At 40.7% G+C, this 14,076-nt stretch overlaps 1 protein-coding gene across 28 annotated transcripts in view; it reads right to left on the bottom strand.

Moving 5' to 3' along the window:
- osa (trithorax group protein osa) overlaps window positions 1-14,076 on the bottom strand; it is a 427,150-nt gene that overhangs the window by 62,533 nt on the left and 350,541 nt on the right. For all 28 annotated transcript variants that reach the window (XM_069313016.1, XM_069313017.1, XM_069313019.1 and 25 more), the window contains 2 exons: window positions 11,357-12,262; window positions 505-728 (listed from right to left, as the gene is read on the bottom strand). In XM_069313016.1, coding sequence (XP_069169117.1) covers window positions 505-728; window positions 11,357-12,262 — 1,130 coding nt within the window. The remainder of the gene's footprint in view (window positions 1-504; window positions 729-11,356; window positions 12,263-14,076) is intronic.

The raw sequence follows: 14,076 nt of genomic DNA, 5'->3' as shown, positions 1-14,076 counted from the left end.
GCCGATAAGTGCGTTCTGGCTATTAGGTACGACATATATATATATATATATATATATATATATATATATATATATATATATATATATATATATATATATATATATATATATATATATATATATATATATATATATATATATATATATACACACATATACATACATACATACATATACATATATATATAAAAGTGTTCCCCATAAAAGTGGGAAACAGGGAAGTGATAAAGAATAAATTTTTTGTTCCTCAATTTCTACCACCTAAGAATGTTCTAAGTCACTTTGAGTTCTTAAGTCACTTTGAGTTCTCCCATTTCATTTAATCAAAAAAATGTAATTGTAATTTGGTATTACCTCTCTGTATTTTACAGTTTTTTTAATGTCATATTGTAATATTTTGAAGCATTTACCCCTAAAAATGGTGTTTGCTATTACACTACCAGTAATGACAGCCAGAAGGGAATACAATTATTCCCCCAACTGAGACCCAAGGGCTCATCCTACCGTCTGTGTGTTGGGGCTTCTCGGCCAACCAGGAGAGTTCACCGTCTCAAAATCATCTGGTTGAGAGTTCATGGATGCGGCACCAGGTGATGGGGCAGAATTGATAGGAGTTGGAGGATGAGATGACGGATGCTGTCCACCAGGCATTCCACCTGGCATGCCTGATCCACCCATAGGGCCATCTTTGTGAGGTTTCGGAGTGCCCGATCGGTCTTCTCCTGATGCTGCAGGGATGATACACCATTAATAGAAACAATCAGAAGAACTAGACTTACTTTAAAAGATTTCTTGATTACTTTCAACACCCATGAACCCTACAGTGTAATTCCACATCAAAGGGTTCTGTTTACATAGCCGAATCTTAACGGAGTGAGGACTAGTTCTAGGCTTACACCATCAATGTTATTGTACTTGGCGTAGTTATACTTCCTTATGTGGGAGCTGCCAGTTGACATAGTAGTCCATCACTGTACTTGGCTTGCTGTTAACCCTTTCAAGTTGCTATTTCTAAAACCAGGTTACTCCCCAGGACTAAATTGTTCAAATGTATGAAAATATCAATACTACAGACAGAATTGCAAAAGATAATGTGAAGAATAAATAATGAATAATTACATACTATAAATGTATACAACAATAGATACATTTTATTCAAATTTTATTCAAATTCTAAGTAAATGCATCAATTAATGTATTCCTGGATACACTGTAATGGATATTAACTATTTAAATATTGATGGGACAGTGGACAGCGCTTCAGATTCAGAGACCTTAGGTTCCGGGTTCAATCCCCAGTGGAGGCGAAAACAAATGAACAGCATTTCTTTCACCCTGATGCCCCTATTACCTGCTACGAGCTGCTTCCTGGGGGTGTGTAGCAAAAAAGAGGCTTGTTCGGGGACCGGGCCACGGGGACGCGAAGCCCCGAAAATCATCTTGGGATAACCTCTCAAGATTAAAATATAGTTTTTTGGTACCAGTACAGTATATGTAAATAATATTTATAATTGTACACTGCCAATGCCATGGCATGTTGCTACAAAAATTTTGCCAATAAGCATTCAAATTTTTATACCAAACTGTGGCACTGCATTAGTTTTCAATATTTTTGGGAACAAAATAATGAAACATGAACTCAAACAGAGGCAGGAAACCCCCATCATATATTGGAAGGAGAATAGACTTTTTTTATTACCAATATTTTCATGTAGCAATGAGACCCATTCACAAAAGATTTTAAAGTTTGAGATATATAAATTGTTTAATTTCATTTGGTGCTCTGGATGTGTGGAAAACCTCTAGTGTGATTCATGGCTAATTAACACCACCTTATTAAATTAGAACCAAAACCACAAAGGAAAGGCAAGACAGTTCAAGAGACCACAAAAAAATACCACAATTCAGGGAACAGAATGATACATCTTGTCATGAAGATGTGAGTGGACATCTTTAAGAGAAAACTAGACTTTTCTAAAAAAAAAAAAAAGTGTCGGTCCAACTGGGCTGTGGTGGGTATGTGGGCCTGCGGGTCGCTCCAAGCAACAGCCTGGTGGACCAAACTCTCACAAGTCAAGCCTGGCCTCGGGCCGGTTTTGGGGAGTAGAAGAACTCCCAGAACCCCATCAAGCAGGTAAGTAGATACTTTTACAGCTTTGGTTCTAATTTGAATACACTTAGCACCCCAAACATTGCTGCACCAGCATATGTAACAACATGGGGCGTTCATCAAGATTAAGAATCATTTTATTTTAATTCCAATACATTCCCTTTTTTTATGATTAACCTTTGCACACTACAACAGCTGTCTTCAAGACTGAAGAGCCCAGCAACCTTCATTGACTCATCATTACCAAACACTGTACAGGATTTTAAGGTTATTGTTTTTGTATTTGCAATTTAATCGCTCAAAAATTTGTTATAGGGTGGTATTTCAAGTGAAAAATTTATAGCCATAATTTTTTGTACCTGGCCTATAAGATGACCCCTGACTTTGCGGAGCCTTTTTGATGATTCAAGTGTCTTATCCACAGAGATATACAGTATTCAATAAAGATGAACCATAAGTAACTCGACAAAAACTACTTAAGAGAAAACACTCGTACCTGTATTAAGAAATAATAAAGAAACAAGAAAAAATAAACAATGAATAGATAATCTAGGATTAGAATAATACAAGCAACACTACATTCAAATCACCGAAATCCCAGGCAGGGCAAGATGTATGGCCAAGTCTCCCTACACCCATTGCGGCTGTTCACCTAGCAGTTATTAGGAACCTGGGTGTTAATCGACTGTTGCAGGTGGCATCCTGGGGGAATGGTCAAATGCTGCATATATCCGAGGTATACCCGAATTTCCCACAACACTGCAATTCACAACACAAGGAAAATAGCAGGAGGGTTAAACATGAAATATGCCACAAGTCAAGGAAATTAGAGCCTCAAGGCCACTGCAAAGAGTGGGCCGGAAGGTTCCACAGTCCAGAAAAGGGTTCATGCCCAAAGTCAAAGAGTGGGTTCACACCCAAATAAGGTACTGTAACAACTTCTACTCAACTAATCAAGACTAAAATGCTAGTAACATCAACAAGGAACACACAGTCAATGAAATCAAACAAGCAAATTATCATGGCGCTCCTTTCCAGGATAAACTGCAAACAACGCCCACATCATGACCAACACCATCCAGCCTCGTTACAGCACCAACAGCGGGCCACCAAAGGCACTCGCCACATTATATAAAAAAACAAAAACAAAAAAAACTACCATATATACTGTACGAGCACAGCCATCATATGCAATACAACTCATCACACATCAACTCGCATTAGTGTCAAAAGCACCAGGAAAACCAAAGTTGTTGGGCCATTAGCAGCCCATAATACCTCATCTCCACTATCTAAATCCTCATTCATAATGGCCTGTATCCCTACCCTCCCCCTTCCTGTCCCCCATTTACCGGCTCTATGATCATCTGATCCAGTGTGAACTGTGCTGCTGCTCTCGAATTAAATTATTTTGTAAAGTTCATAGATAAAAATTTATTGAGAATGTCAAACTGTATAAACTATATAAACATCAGAGGTCCACAGTTGTTCAACACTCTCCCAGCTTAGCACATTTTATGTCTGGCTTGAAACTTGTACTGATGCTAACAAATGGACCATGATGTACATGGAAGGCCTCCAAGCAATATGAACAATCAAAATGGCACTGATTAGAAGTAAAACTGTTTAGTTCTATGTAATTGTGAAACCAAAATTTTTGCTTCATATAACTATGAACCATAAGGAATATCCGTTGACATTTAAAGTGACCCAAATCCCTTTTCAGGTAAAGTTGTAGAGAAGCCTCTCGGAAAAACAGGGAAGGGAAGGGAAACGTTTTGTATATTACAGACCCTAGGTATACAAGCCCATCTCAAGTCAATATTTGTTTAATAATTACACTAGGTTATGTGATATCATCCTGTAGAAACAAAACAAATATGCCAAATGAAACTAATGCATGACATGCTGAATGATACTTGAATAAAACTGGCAACAAGTGGTATGATAAATGTGAAGTTAAATTCTTAACAACTGCACATGATTGAGATATGATGGACTCTGCAATAGTAGACAATAGAAATGGAGAGGCAGCATGGGACCCCCACCCCATGCTCAATTACAACCAATAACATGCAATTAGATGTCAAGTTGAATATACAAACTGAGTCGTTGGAATGCATGTAAAAATCAATGTAGTAGTACACAAAGCTGTTCTCTCACTATGTATGTCATTTCCAAAGGGCAAAAATAACTTTTACTTCAAAACTGTAAAAGCACTCATCTCTATGTATCTTGAGGTTATCTTGAGATGATTTCGGGGCTTTTTAGTGTCCCCGCGACCCGGTCCTCGACCAGGCCTCCACCCCCAGGAAGCAGCCCATGACAGCTGACTAACACCCAGGTACCTATTTTACTGCTAGGTAACAGGGGCATATGGTGAAAGAAACTCTGCCCATTGTTTCTCGCTGGCGCCTGGGATCGAACCCAGGACCACAGGATCACAAGTCCAGCGTGCTGTCCGCTCGGCCGACCGGCTCCCTAAGCCTCAAAGTCTACCCCTGTGTCAAGGTTTACACTGGTTGTGTTAACCATGCTCCAGAGACCACCACACAATGCCCACTATGTAAAACACTTGACAACAAAAAGTGCCGATTGTATACAGTAGTATATACCATGTATGAGCAATCCATATTTGACAAATATATAGCGACACATAAATTGTCACTAATTTATGACAATAAGAAAATGTAGTAGAATATTTCATGTGGAAATACTGCAGCATGAAAATAGTGGCCAAATACAAAAAAAATATAAAAAAAAAACAGAGCCTCGCACGCACACACTCCACAGCCAGTGAACATCAATCATACACTCAGCTGGCACTCAAGCCAAATCGTGGCCACCACTAATCAGAGCACATGTATATTGGCAGTCTCACAAATAAGAAAATTCACTTTTTTAAACAGAGTGGTAGACGGTTGGAACAAGTTAGGTGAGAAGGCGGTGGAGGCCATAACCATCAGTAATTACAAAGTGTTATATGACAAAGTGGTGGAAAGATGAGACACCACGAGCATAGCTCTCATCCTGTAATTACACTTAGGTAATTACACACACACAGTGTTTATGCAAAATGAAATCTTCAGAGAACCAGACACAATAAGAATTCCAGAGAACAACATAGAGCGTATAGAGGTGTCTAGAGATGAAGTGGAAAATATGCTAAAGGAGCTCAATAAGAACAGAGCAGTTGGCCCAGATGGAGTTTCACCATGGGTTCGGAGAGAATGTGCATCTGAGCTCAGCATTCCAATTCACCTGATCTTTCAGGCATCCCTGTGTACAGGAGTCGTAGCAGACGTGTGGAAACAGGCTAACATAGTTCCAATCTACAAAAGTGGCAGCAGGGAAGACCCCCTCAATTATGGACTGGTATCATTGACAAGTGTAATAGTGAAAGTATTGGAAAAACTAATAAAAATTAAATGAGTAGAACACCTGGAGAGAAATGATATAATATCAGACAGTATGGTTTTCTATCTGGAAGATCCTGTGTATCGAATTTACTCAGTTTCTATGATCGAGCCACAGAGATATTACAGGAAAGAGATGGTTGGGCTGACTGCATCTACCTAGACCTAAAATAGGCTTTTGACAGAGTTCCACATAAAAGGTTGTTCTGGAAACTGGAAAATATTGGAGGGGTGACAGGTAAGCTTCTAACATGGATGAAAAATTTTCTGACTGATAGAAAAATGAGGGCAGTAACCAGAGGCAATATATCGGACTGGAGAAATGTCACAAGTGGAGTACCACAGGGCTCAGTTCTTGCACCAGTGATGTTTATTGTCTACATAAATGATCTACCAGTTGGTATACAGAATTATATGAACATGTTTGCTGATGATACTACGATAATAGGCAGGATAAGAAACTTAGATGATTGTCATGCCCTTCAAGAAGACCTGGACAAAATAAGTATATGGAGCACCACTTGGCAAATAGAATTTAATGTTAATAAATGCTATGTTATGGAATGTGGAATAGAACATAGACCCCGAAGCGGCCCACAGGCCCACATATCCACCACAGCCCGGTTGGTCCGGCATTCCTTGGAGAAAACAATCTAGTTTCTTCTTGAAGATGTCCATGGTTATTCCGGCAATATTCCTTATGCTCGCTGGGAGGGTGTTGAACAACCGTGGACCTTCAGATGTAGGAAATGAGCCAAAACATCACTATTGTGTAATGGGAATTGTACCCAAGACCTTCTGGTCGTGAACTAACTAGGCTAACTCCTGTGCAGTGAAAAACTCAGCATATTTTATTAACTCCAATCATAGACAAAGAAAGGTTACTCAGGTTAGACAGGCTAGATAACAAGGCCCTTCCAAAAAAAGGATGCCTGCCATACCAAGGATGATACTTCTCAAGTAATTAGTACTCTCTAGGGTGACATTGTTGCACACTAACAGCCCCATTCAAAGCCAGAGAAATTGCTGACCTAGAGAGTGTGCAAAGATCCTTTACCACTAGAATCCACTCTATAATTCACTTTGGTTATTGGGACCGATTAAAAGTTCTAATCTGTATGCTCTAGAACACAAGCAAGACATAATAATCTACTCGTGGAAGATATTAGAGCGACTAGTTCCAAATCTGAACACGGAAATTACATCACATGAAATCAGTGGGCATGGCAGAATGTGCAAAATACTCCCATTGAAAAGCAAAGGTGCAATAGATACTCAGAGAGAACTCCAACATCAAGGGTCCAAGACTTTTCAACACTTTCCCACTACACATAAGGGGCATAACTGGCCGGCCTCTCACAGTGTTCAAGAAAGAACTCAACAAACACCACTGAAGAATAGCTGATCAACCAGGCTGTGATTCGTATTTTAGGCTTTGAGCAGCCACTTCTTCTTGAGGTTATCTTGAGATGATTTCGGGGCTTTAGTGTCCCCGCGGCCCGGTCCTCAACCAGGCTTGGCTTCCACCCCCAGGAAGCAGCCCGTGACAGCTGACTAACACAGGTACCTATTTTACTGTTAGGTAACAGGGGCATAGGGTGAAAGAAACTGCCCATTGTTTCTCGCCAGCGCCCGGGATCGAACCCGGGACCACAGGATCACAAATCCAGTGTGCTGTCCGCTCGGCCGACCTGCTCCCTAACTTCCAACAGCTTGATTGATCAGACGACCAACCGGGAGGCCTGGTTGGAGACCAGGCTGTGGGGCCGTTGATCCCTGAAAGCTACACAAGGTAGGGCTGACAGAAATATGCTCATAGCACATATAACTCAGGACCGAGTTATTTAAGAGGTCTCGCATCTTTATTTAAAATAAAATAAATATTTTATTTAACTAAAGTATATTCACATTTGGTACTGTAATAACTTTCATGAAGTTTACAAATGATGAAATTGTGCGTGTCTTCCAATTCGTTAAAGGGCATGTTATAGTAGTTCTACAATTGTGAGCCAGATGACCCAGCAATGCTATCTAGAAGTGGTTCAGAGACTCGACGTCCGGTCTGGCCAGGTCTCCTGCTTAGTAGTCTGATCAACCATGCTATTAGATGCAGCTACTCATAGTCTACCATACAAATCAAAGCCTAGTTGACTGGTATACTATACTTTGCAAGTGTTTAAAAAGTTCTATTTTGAACACCGTTGGAAGCTGGCTAGTATTGCCCCTTTATAGAGGAAGTGTGTTGAAGCCTTAGGCCCTTAATGATGTTAAAATCATCTCTCAGTGTACCTGTTGCAGCTCTTCTTGCCAATGGGACTATTTTGCACTTCCTGCCATCCTAGACCTGGAGTTCACTCAGGATGATGCAGATGCAATAGAAATGAGGCTGGATCAGATGCAACAGAAACAAGAAAACTGGGTCAGATGTGAAGAGAGAGAGGGGCTGTGTCAGATACACTATGAGGAAGAAGAGCTGGGTAGACTATATTCTCCTAGTGTCAAAAAGCCTGATACTGGAGAATCAGAGCAAGATAACTAAGGACAATACACTGGGCAAGAAGGAACCTGACTAACAGAGGGTCAAGAGTCAAGTCAAGGTAAGGGTCCAGATTGAGGTGGTCACACTACCAAAGGATAGCAGTTTCCTGCATGAAGATCCATGGTAAAATGACCTGGAGTGGAAGACACCAAATAATATGATAGAATTTGTAGTCTAAGAATGTACAAAAGTCATGTCAGATTCATCCTACTTGGGAAGGAAATTGACAACAACAAAAATAAACAGGATAAACCCATGGTTTAAAAAGAAGTGCAGGGAAGTAAAGGTCATAATCTACGGGGTACGAGCATACCTCTCATCCTGTAACTACACTTAGGTAATTACTAGGAAAAGCCAGAAAATAATACACCCCAGTCAGGAGAGATCCAGAAAAGCCGAAGCAGTTGCGCATGCATTTATGGAATAAAAAGAGCATAGAATCAGTTTTAGCAGAGAGCCCGGTGGCGGGGTCATTGTGTATTTCAACACAATACACGAGAGATGTTGACACAGTGGTGGTAGTTGAGGGGGAGGGGTGCATATATTGTTTTTGCATGTTTTTATGTTCACTGCTTCACTTATCAGTTTACATAATGTAGTGATCGAGTACTGCATATATGCCCACAATGTAATATTCATGCGTATCGCATGTAAATCTATTCCTGGCACAGTTCAGAGAAAGTGTTTTGTAACCCACTTCTTTGCTGTGATTCTTTCTAGGAATGTCGTTCGTGTATGGATTCAAAAATTTGTGGGAAAGATGAAATAGTCAATTGGCAATAACATCAGGCTCGAGTACATGCTAGCATTGCATAGCAAGCTATTAGAAAATGATACCATAAATTGTTCAAGTGTCTTTGATAACGCGACTACATTTATGTAGTTATTATAACCATATTCTCATTGGAATACAAACCAGGCAATAATGATCATCTAAACAATGATAGCCATAGTAGCCCTGGTGATCAACAAAAAGAGTGTAGCAGCTATATTAAGAAGTAATTTACTTCCTCCATACTCTCATAGGTTCATGACAGATTATGAGATGTGTGTGTTAATTTTACATAACCTAGCTCTAAGTGTTCCACATTCCAAGAAGTTTAACCAACACTAATCCTAGGTTCACTAATTGCAACTCCCAAGTGTACAACAACTCTTCCCAACCTGCTAGATGTTGGTCAGTTCGGCCAAGGCGAGGAAAAGCTTGTATCATAAGCCGTTGTATGCAGATCGGAGTTGGTCTAAACTTGCGACACTTGAGGGAGCACGCATATCTTCAGCACCAGTGACATTCACCAGCAACGCTGTAACACTTGACGAGTCTAGTTCCTCCTGCCTCAAGACGCTATAGCCTCGTCACAGAGCAGACAGTCAGATTCTGGCCACATCAAACTTCCCCGCTCTAATCCCACATTCAGAGCTCAACGCTCTACACACTCACACCCGCATCTGAGCTATCTAGCCCCTGGCCTCACTCAAGCTCTCTGCCCTGCTCCAGGCCTCATTTCAACTACTACAACACGTCACTACATTGCCAACAAACCGACTGCTGTAGCAAAGATTACACTAAATAAATGTCAAAAACCACTATACTCTTCGAGTCTTATCACCCAAATACATATACGAACATACGTTACAGGATGATGACCAAATGTTGAGGGTTAAGAGACAATTCTAAAAAGATTAAGAGCAGAAGGCTTTTCAACATCAACCCACCAAATATAAGGGGCATAACAATCCAACTTCTTTTGGAGTTCAATATGGAACTGGATAAAATACCTCCAAAAGGTACCAGATCAACCGGACTGGGATTCATACATCAGACTAAGTGTAGATCTTTCTGAAAGATTGGTTAACTAGGAGACTACATGGATACTGATTCTCAGCACCAACTCTAGGCGACTTCAAAGTAAGGTAGGTTCTGTGACCTATATACCAGTTGATTACTGTGAGGATAGAGGTAGGCCCCAAGAGTCATAGCTCATGCCCCACAATTGCAACTAGGTGAGTACGCAGTAAAGTCTTCCCACATCCTGGAGCTTGTTGGACCAAGCTCTCACAAATCAGGCCAGGCTTGGGGAGGTTTCTGAGGATTTCGGGGCTTAGCATCCTCGCGGACCGGTCCGCTTGTGTAAATTTTTCATACTGTTACATTTACAATTAACACAAATTATATCTTTGACACTGCTCTCTTACTAGTACTTCTATTACAAACTTCCCATATTTCTACTCCTTCCAAGTTACAAATTCTGTATTCATATTAGATGAATTTTTCAAATATATTATTTAAAAAGGATTCACAGTAAGCTAACAAATTCCTCATGCAATGTCCATTTATATCGTAATTACAATGCTGAATATTAAAATCCATGTCTATAATTCCGACTCATTCTAGCCCAGTGATTCTTAACCATTTATCATGATCACACATTTTTTAAACTATCGAGCCAGTCTCGCACCCTCGTCCTTGCACTCGGTTAATAAAAGATCATACCGTTATGACAAAGTTATAACACAAATTTTGTACTCAGTTTTTATGTCACTCCCCCAAAGTGGGCCATGTGTGATCACAGCACCCTCACATCTCTGAGAAACTTGTCTCGCACTCCCAGGGTGCGAGACATACCCATACCCTGGGCAGACAGGGTGCCCATACCCCCAAGGGTGGAATGGGCCCTTCCTGTAAAGAACCCATTCTAGGTTAAGCCAAGTCTTATCACTAACTTTATACAGTAATTTAACGCATTTATGGTACATGTCTAAGAGTACTACTTTTAAACTGAAAATTACAAAGGAACAACCACATCCTTCCCATATTTCTTACAAATTCACTATTAACATTTCACTTTGTTTACTTCCTCTAAAGGCATATATTTGTTATTTGTACTGCTCGATAGACATCAAGAAAACGGTTGTTAAACTCGACTATTAAATTAGCCAGCAAATAATGCACAAATTCCCTATCAACTGTATTAATACACATCTATAAATTAATTTTAAAAGTTTACAGTACAAACATTTTCATATACAGTAGTAATCTGATTAATGACCATATGTGAAAAGAAATATTCTATGAAGGTTTGGACTTCTGAAGCAGTTTGAGGCGTTTGCTTCACAAAGGTTTGCCATAAGGCTTTTCTGCCATAAGGTTTTATGGATTCAAAATGTAAAAATATTGTAGCAACTCTTAAACTTTAAAAATATAAAAAATACAGAAACATTAATAGTAATGAGATTCTGTTAAATCTGCAAAACTATACAATGCAAAAATATTAATAAAAAAATACTTACCAGCAGAATTGTTTGAAACTGTAGACTGTTGTGATGCCTCGTCTACTACTGGATTACCATCAGGTCCAATAGATGGTGGGTTGCTGTTGTTGACAGTGGTATTGCTCCCAGAGTGGTCTCCAGTATCCAAGGGGGTACTGGATGGGGTTTGTGGTTGTGGAGTGGACGTGGGTGGTGGCATGTTGTTTTGAGGACTCTCACGACTGCTATTGGGCATGCCTGGCATGCCTGGCATACCAGGACCATTTGGATACATCTGGGGTCCCATATATGCCCCCATTTTTGCAATGTGCTGCTTTATATAGTGAGAGGTATGTGGGGGAGTGTGGGGCCTGGGACCACCCACACTACTGGCCCCTGGCTGACCAACCTGGCTTGGCATCTGGACAGGACCACCTTTACCTGACATACCAGGGGCCCCAGGCATAATACCAGGGGCCCCAGGCATACTTGGTCCTGGAGGACCTTGGTTAATGCCTTGTCCTCCCCAACCTTGCGTCCCAAATGGAGGATACCCGTATGGCTGGTTGGGAGGAACATGGTTATTGTGCGGGGGCCGTGGAGGGTACTGATGACCAGGTGGCATAGAGGAAGGAGGACCTTGAGAGCCTTGTGGAGCTCCAGGTGGAAAGTTTTGGGGGTATGGCTGCATCATTGGACCCTGTGGTCTGACTGGGGGGTATTGGTGCCCTCCTTGATACCCTGCCTGGCCATAGGATGGCCCTGGAGGACCACCAGGGGGCATGTGGCCCATCTTTGTTGAGTAACTGTGAGGACCAGGAGGGGGACCTGTAGACATGTGCGGTGGAGCACCAGGGGGGTATCCAGGCGTATGCATGTTGCTGCTGCGACCGTCACTCTGTCCACTGCCAGGATGGGGGGGCATCACAACGCTCCCCGGACCACCTGCAAATAGCAAGTGTTGAATAAAAATTTAACAATCAACTGAATAAAAACAATGCAGTTATTTTTTGTAAATAGGTCCACAAATTATCTCTAACAACATATATAACACATATTACATTAATTAATGTTGATTACATTAATGTTGAAGACATACTCATAGAATTCTTATATTAATCATATGTTAAGAAGGATTAACATATGTTTCCTCGAGACTGTTCATCCACGCATTCACATTCTCTCCCTCATAAACAGCCAGACAATATTACAGCGAGATAAAATTTGTATCTAACACAATTTCCCCTTGTGCGGCGGGTGCCACCCCGGGCGTGGTGGCGAGTGCCACATAAGTAAATTCCAGTTTAATCACAGCAATTATTCATAGCTTTAAGAATAATATATATTTTTAAAATGAAACAAACAAAAACAGCAATTGCCAAATGAAAGCACTATCCTAGATCAGGAAAGCAAAACAATACATGATCAATGATACTGTTTTATAATAACATGGCTGCCATGTATTGACATAAACCTTGCAAATATTGTATTCATCACTGAAGGACAGTATAGAATATTCACATCTCCTGTGCAATAGCCCCAGTCTGGGCTTTTTAAAAAATTCTAAAAATTAATTTACTGCAATACACAAACAAATTTTCCCAACACAAAACTCCTATCTTGAGGTTATCTTGAGATGATTTCGGGGCTTTTTAGTGTCCCCGCGGCTTGGTCCTCGACCAGGCCTCCACCCCCAGGAAGCAGCCCGTGACAGCTGACTAACACCCAGGTACCTATTTACTGCTAAGTAACAGGGGCATGGGGTGAAAGAAACCATGCCCATTGTTTCTCGCCGGCGCCTGGGATCGAACCCAGGACCACAGGATCACAAGTCCAGCGTGCTGTCCGCTCGGCCGACTGGCTCCCTATAAATAATCTTTATATTGTATTGTAAAATCATTTTAATTTTGACTATATAACCTTTAAAAATCCATTTGCACATGAACAGCTGCCAAATTAGTTTTTCACAACAACCAACAGTGTAAGTGGAAAATACAGTACACATTACACACATAGGACACTCCACAGTACAGTACTGTAATGTTAAAAGTGAAAATATGGAATACATGTCCTAAGCTGCCATACATTCTAATTTACTGGTAGTTATGTTTTTAGTGAACAGTGGAATCTCGGCGTATGACTGCCCCTATTTACAAATTTTTCGGGTTACGAGCTCAATTTTTTCGTAGAATTCGATTCGGTTTACAAGCTGTACCTCAAGTTGTGAGTTAGTTGATACACGTATGGGTCGACCGAGCGAGTGGTTCCTGGTAGAATGGGCGACTGTGCCTCAGTTTAACAGTGCGTCCCGCTCAGTGAAAAGCGCGCTTAAATTCTTTTGTAAAGAGTTTCATAGTTTTTTCAGCTTTTATTGTTTCTAAACATAAAAGTAATTATTATATACTGTACCATGCCATGGGACCCAAGATAGTCAGTGGTAAGGTTTAACCTAAGAAAACACATGTGAGGATGACCATAGAGGAAAAATAAGTCTCCATGGTTAGCGAGATGAAGAAGCAATTGGCCACCACAACCAGGTCCTAGTATACACAACCAGGTATGCAAGCAAAATGTGAGAGAGAGAGTACCCCAGAGAAGTCATCACTGCCTGGTGTTATAATGGAACGGGACTTCCCTTCCAAACATTAACACCTCTCCTCCTTCCCCCCCTCCTCACCGTCTTCTATACGCCAACAAGTCATCAATAAAGGTAAGCTATAATTTGCACATATACTAATATAGAACAAAATATTTGTGTG

Source organism: Procambarus clarkii, chromosome 74 (genome assembly GCF_040958095.1).
Source record: "Procambarus clarkii isolate CNS0578487 chromosome 74, FALCON_Pclarkii_2.0, whole genome shotgun sequence".
In the NCBI taxonomy this organism is placed as follows: Eukaryota; Metazoa; Arthropoda; class Malacostraca; order Decapoda; family Cambaridae; genus Procambarus; species Procambarus clarkii.
The sequence above is the reverse complement of the archived record's forward strand: the minus strand, read 5'-3'. Positions and strand labels throughout refer to the sequence as shown.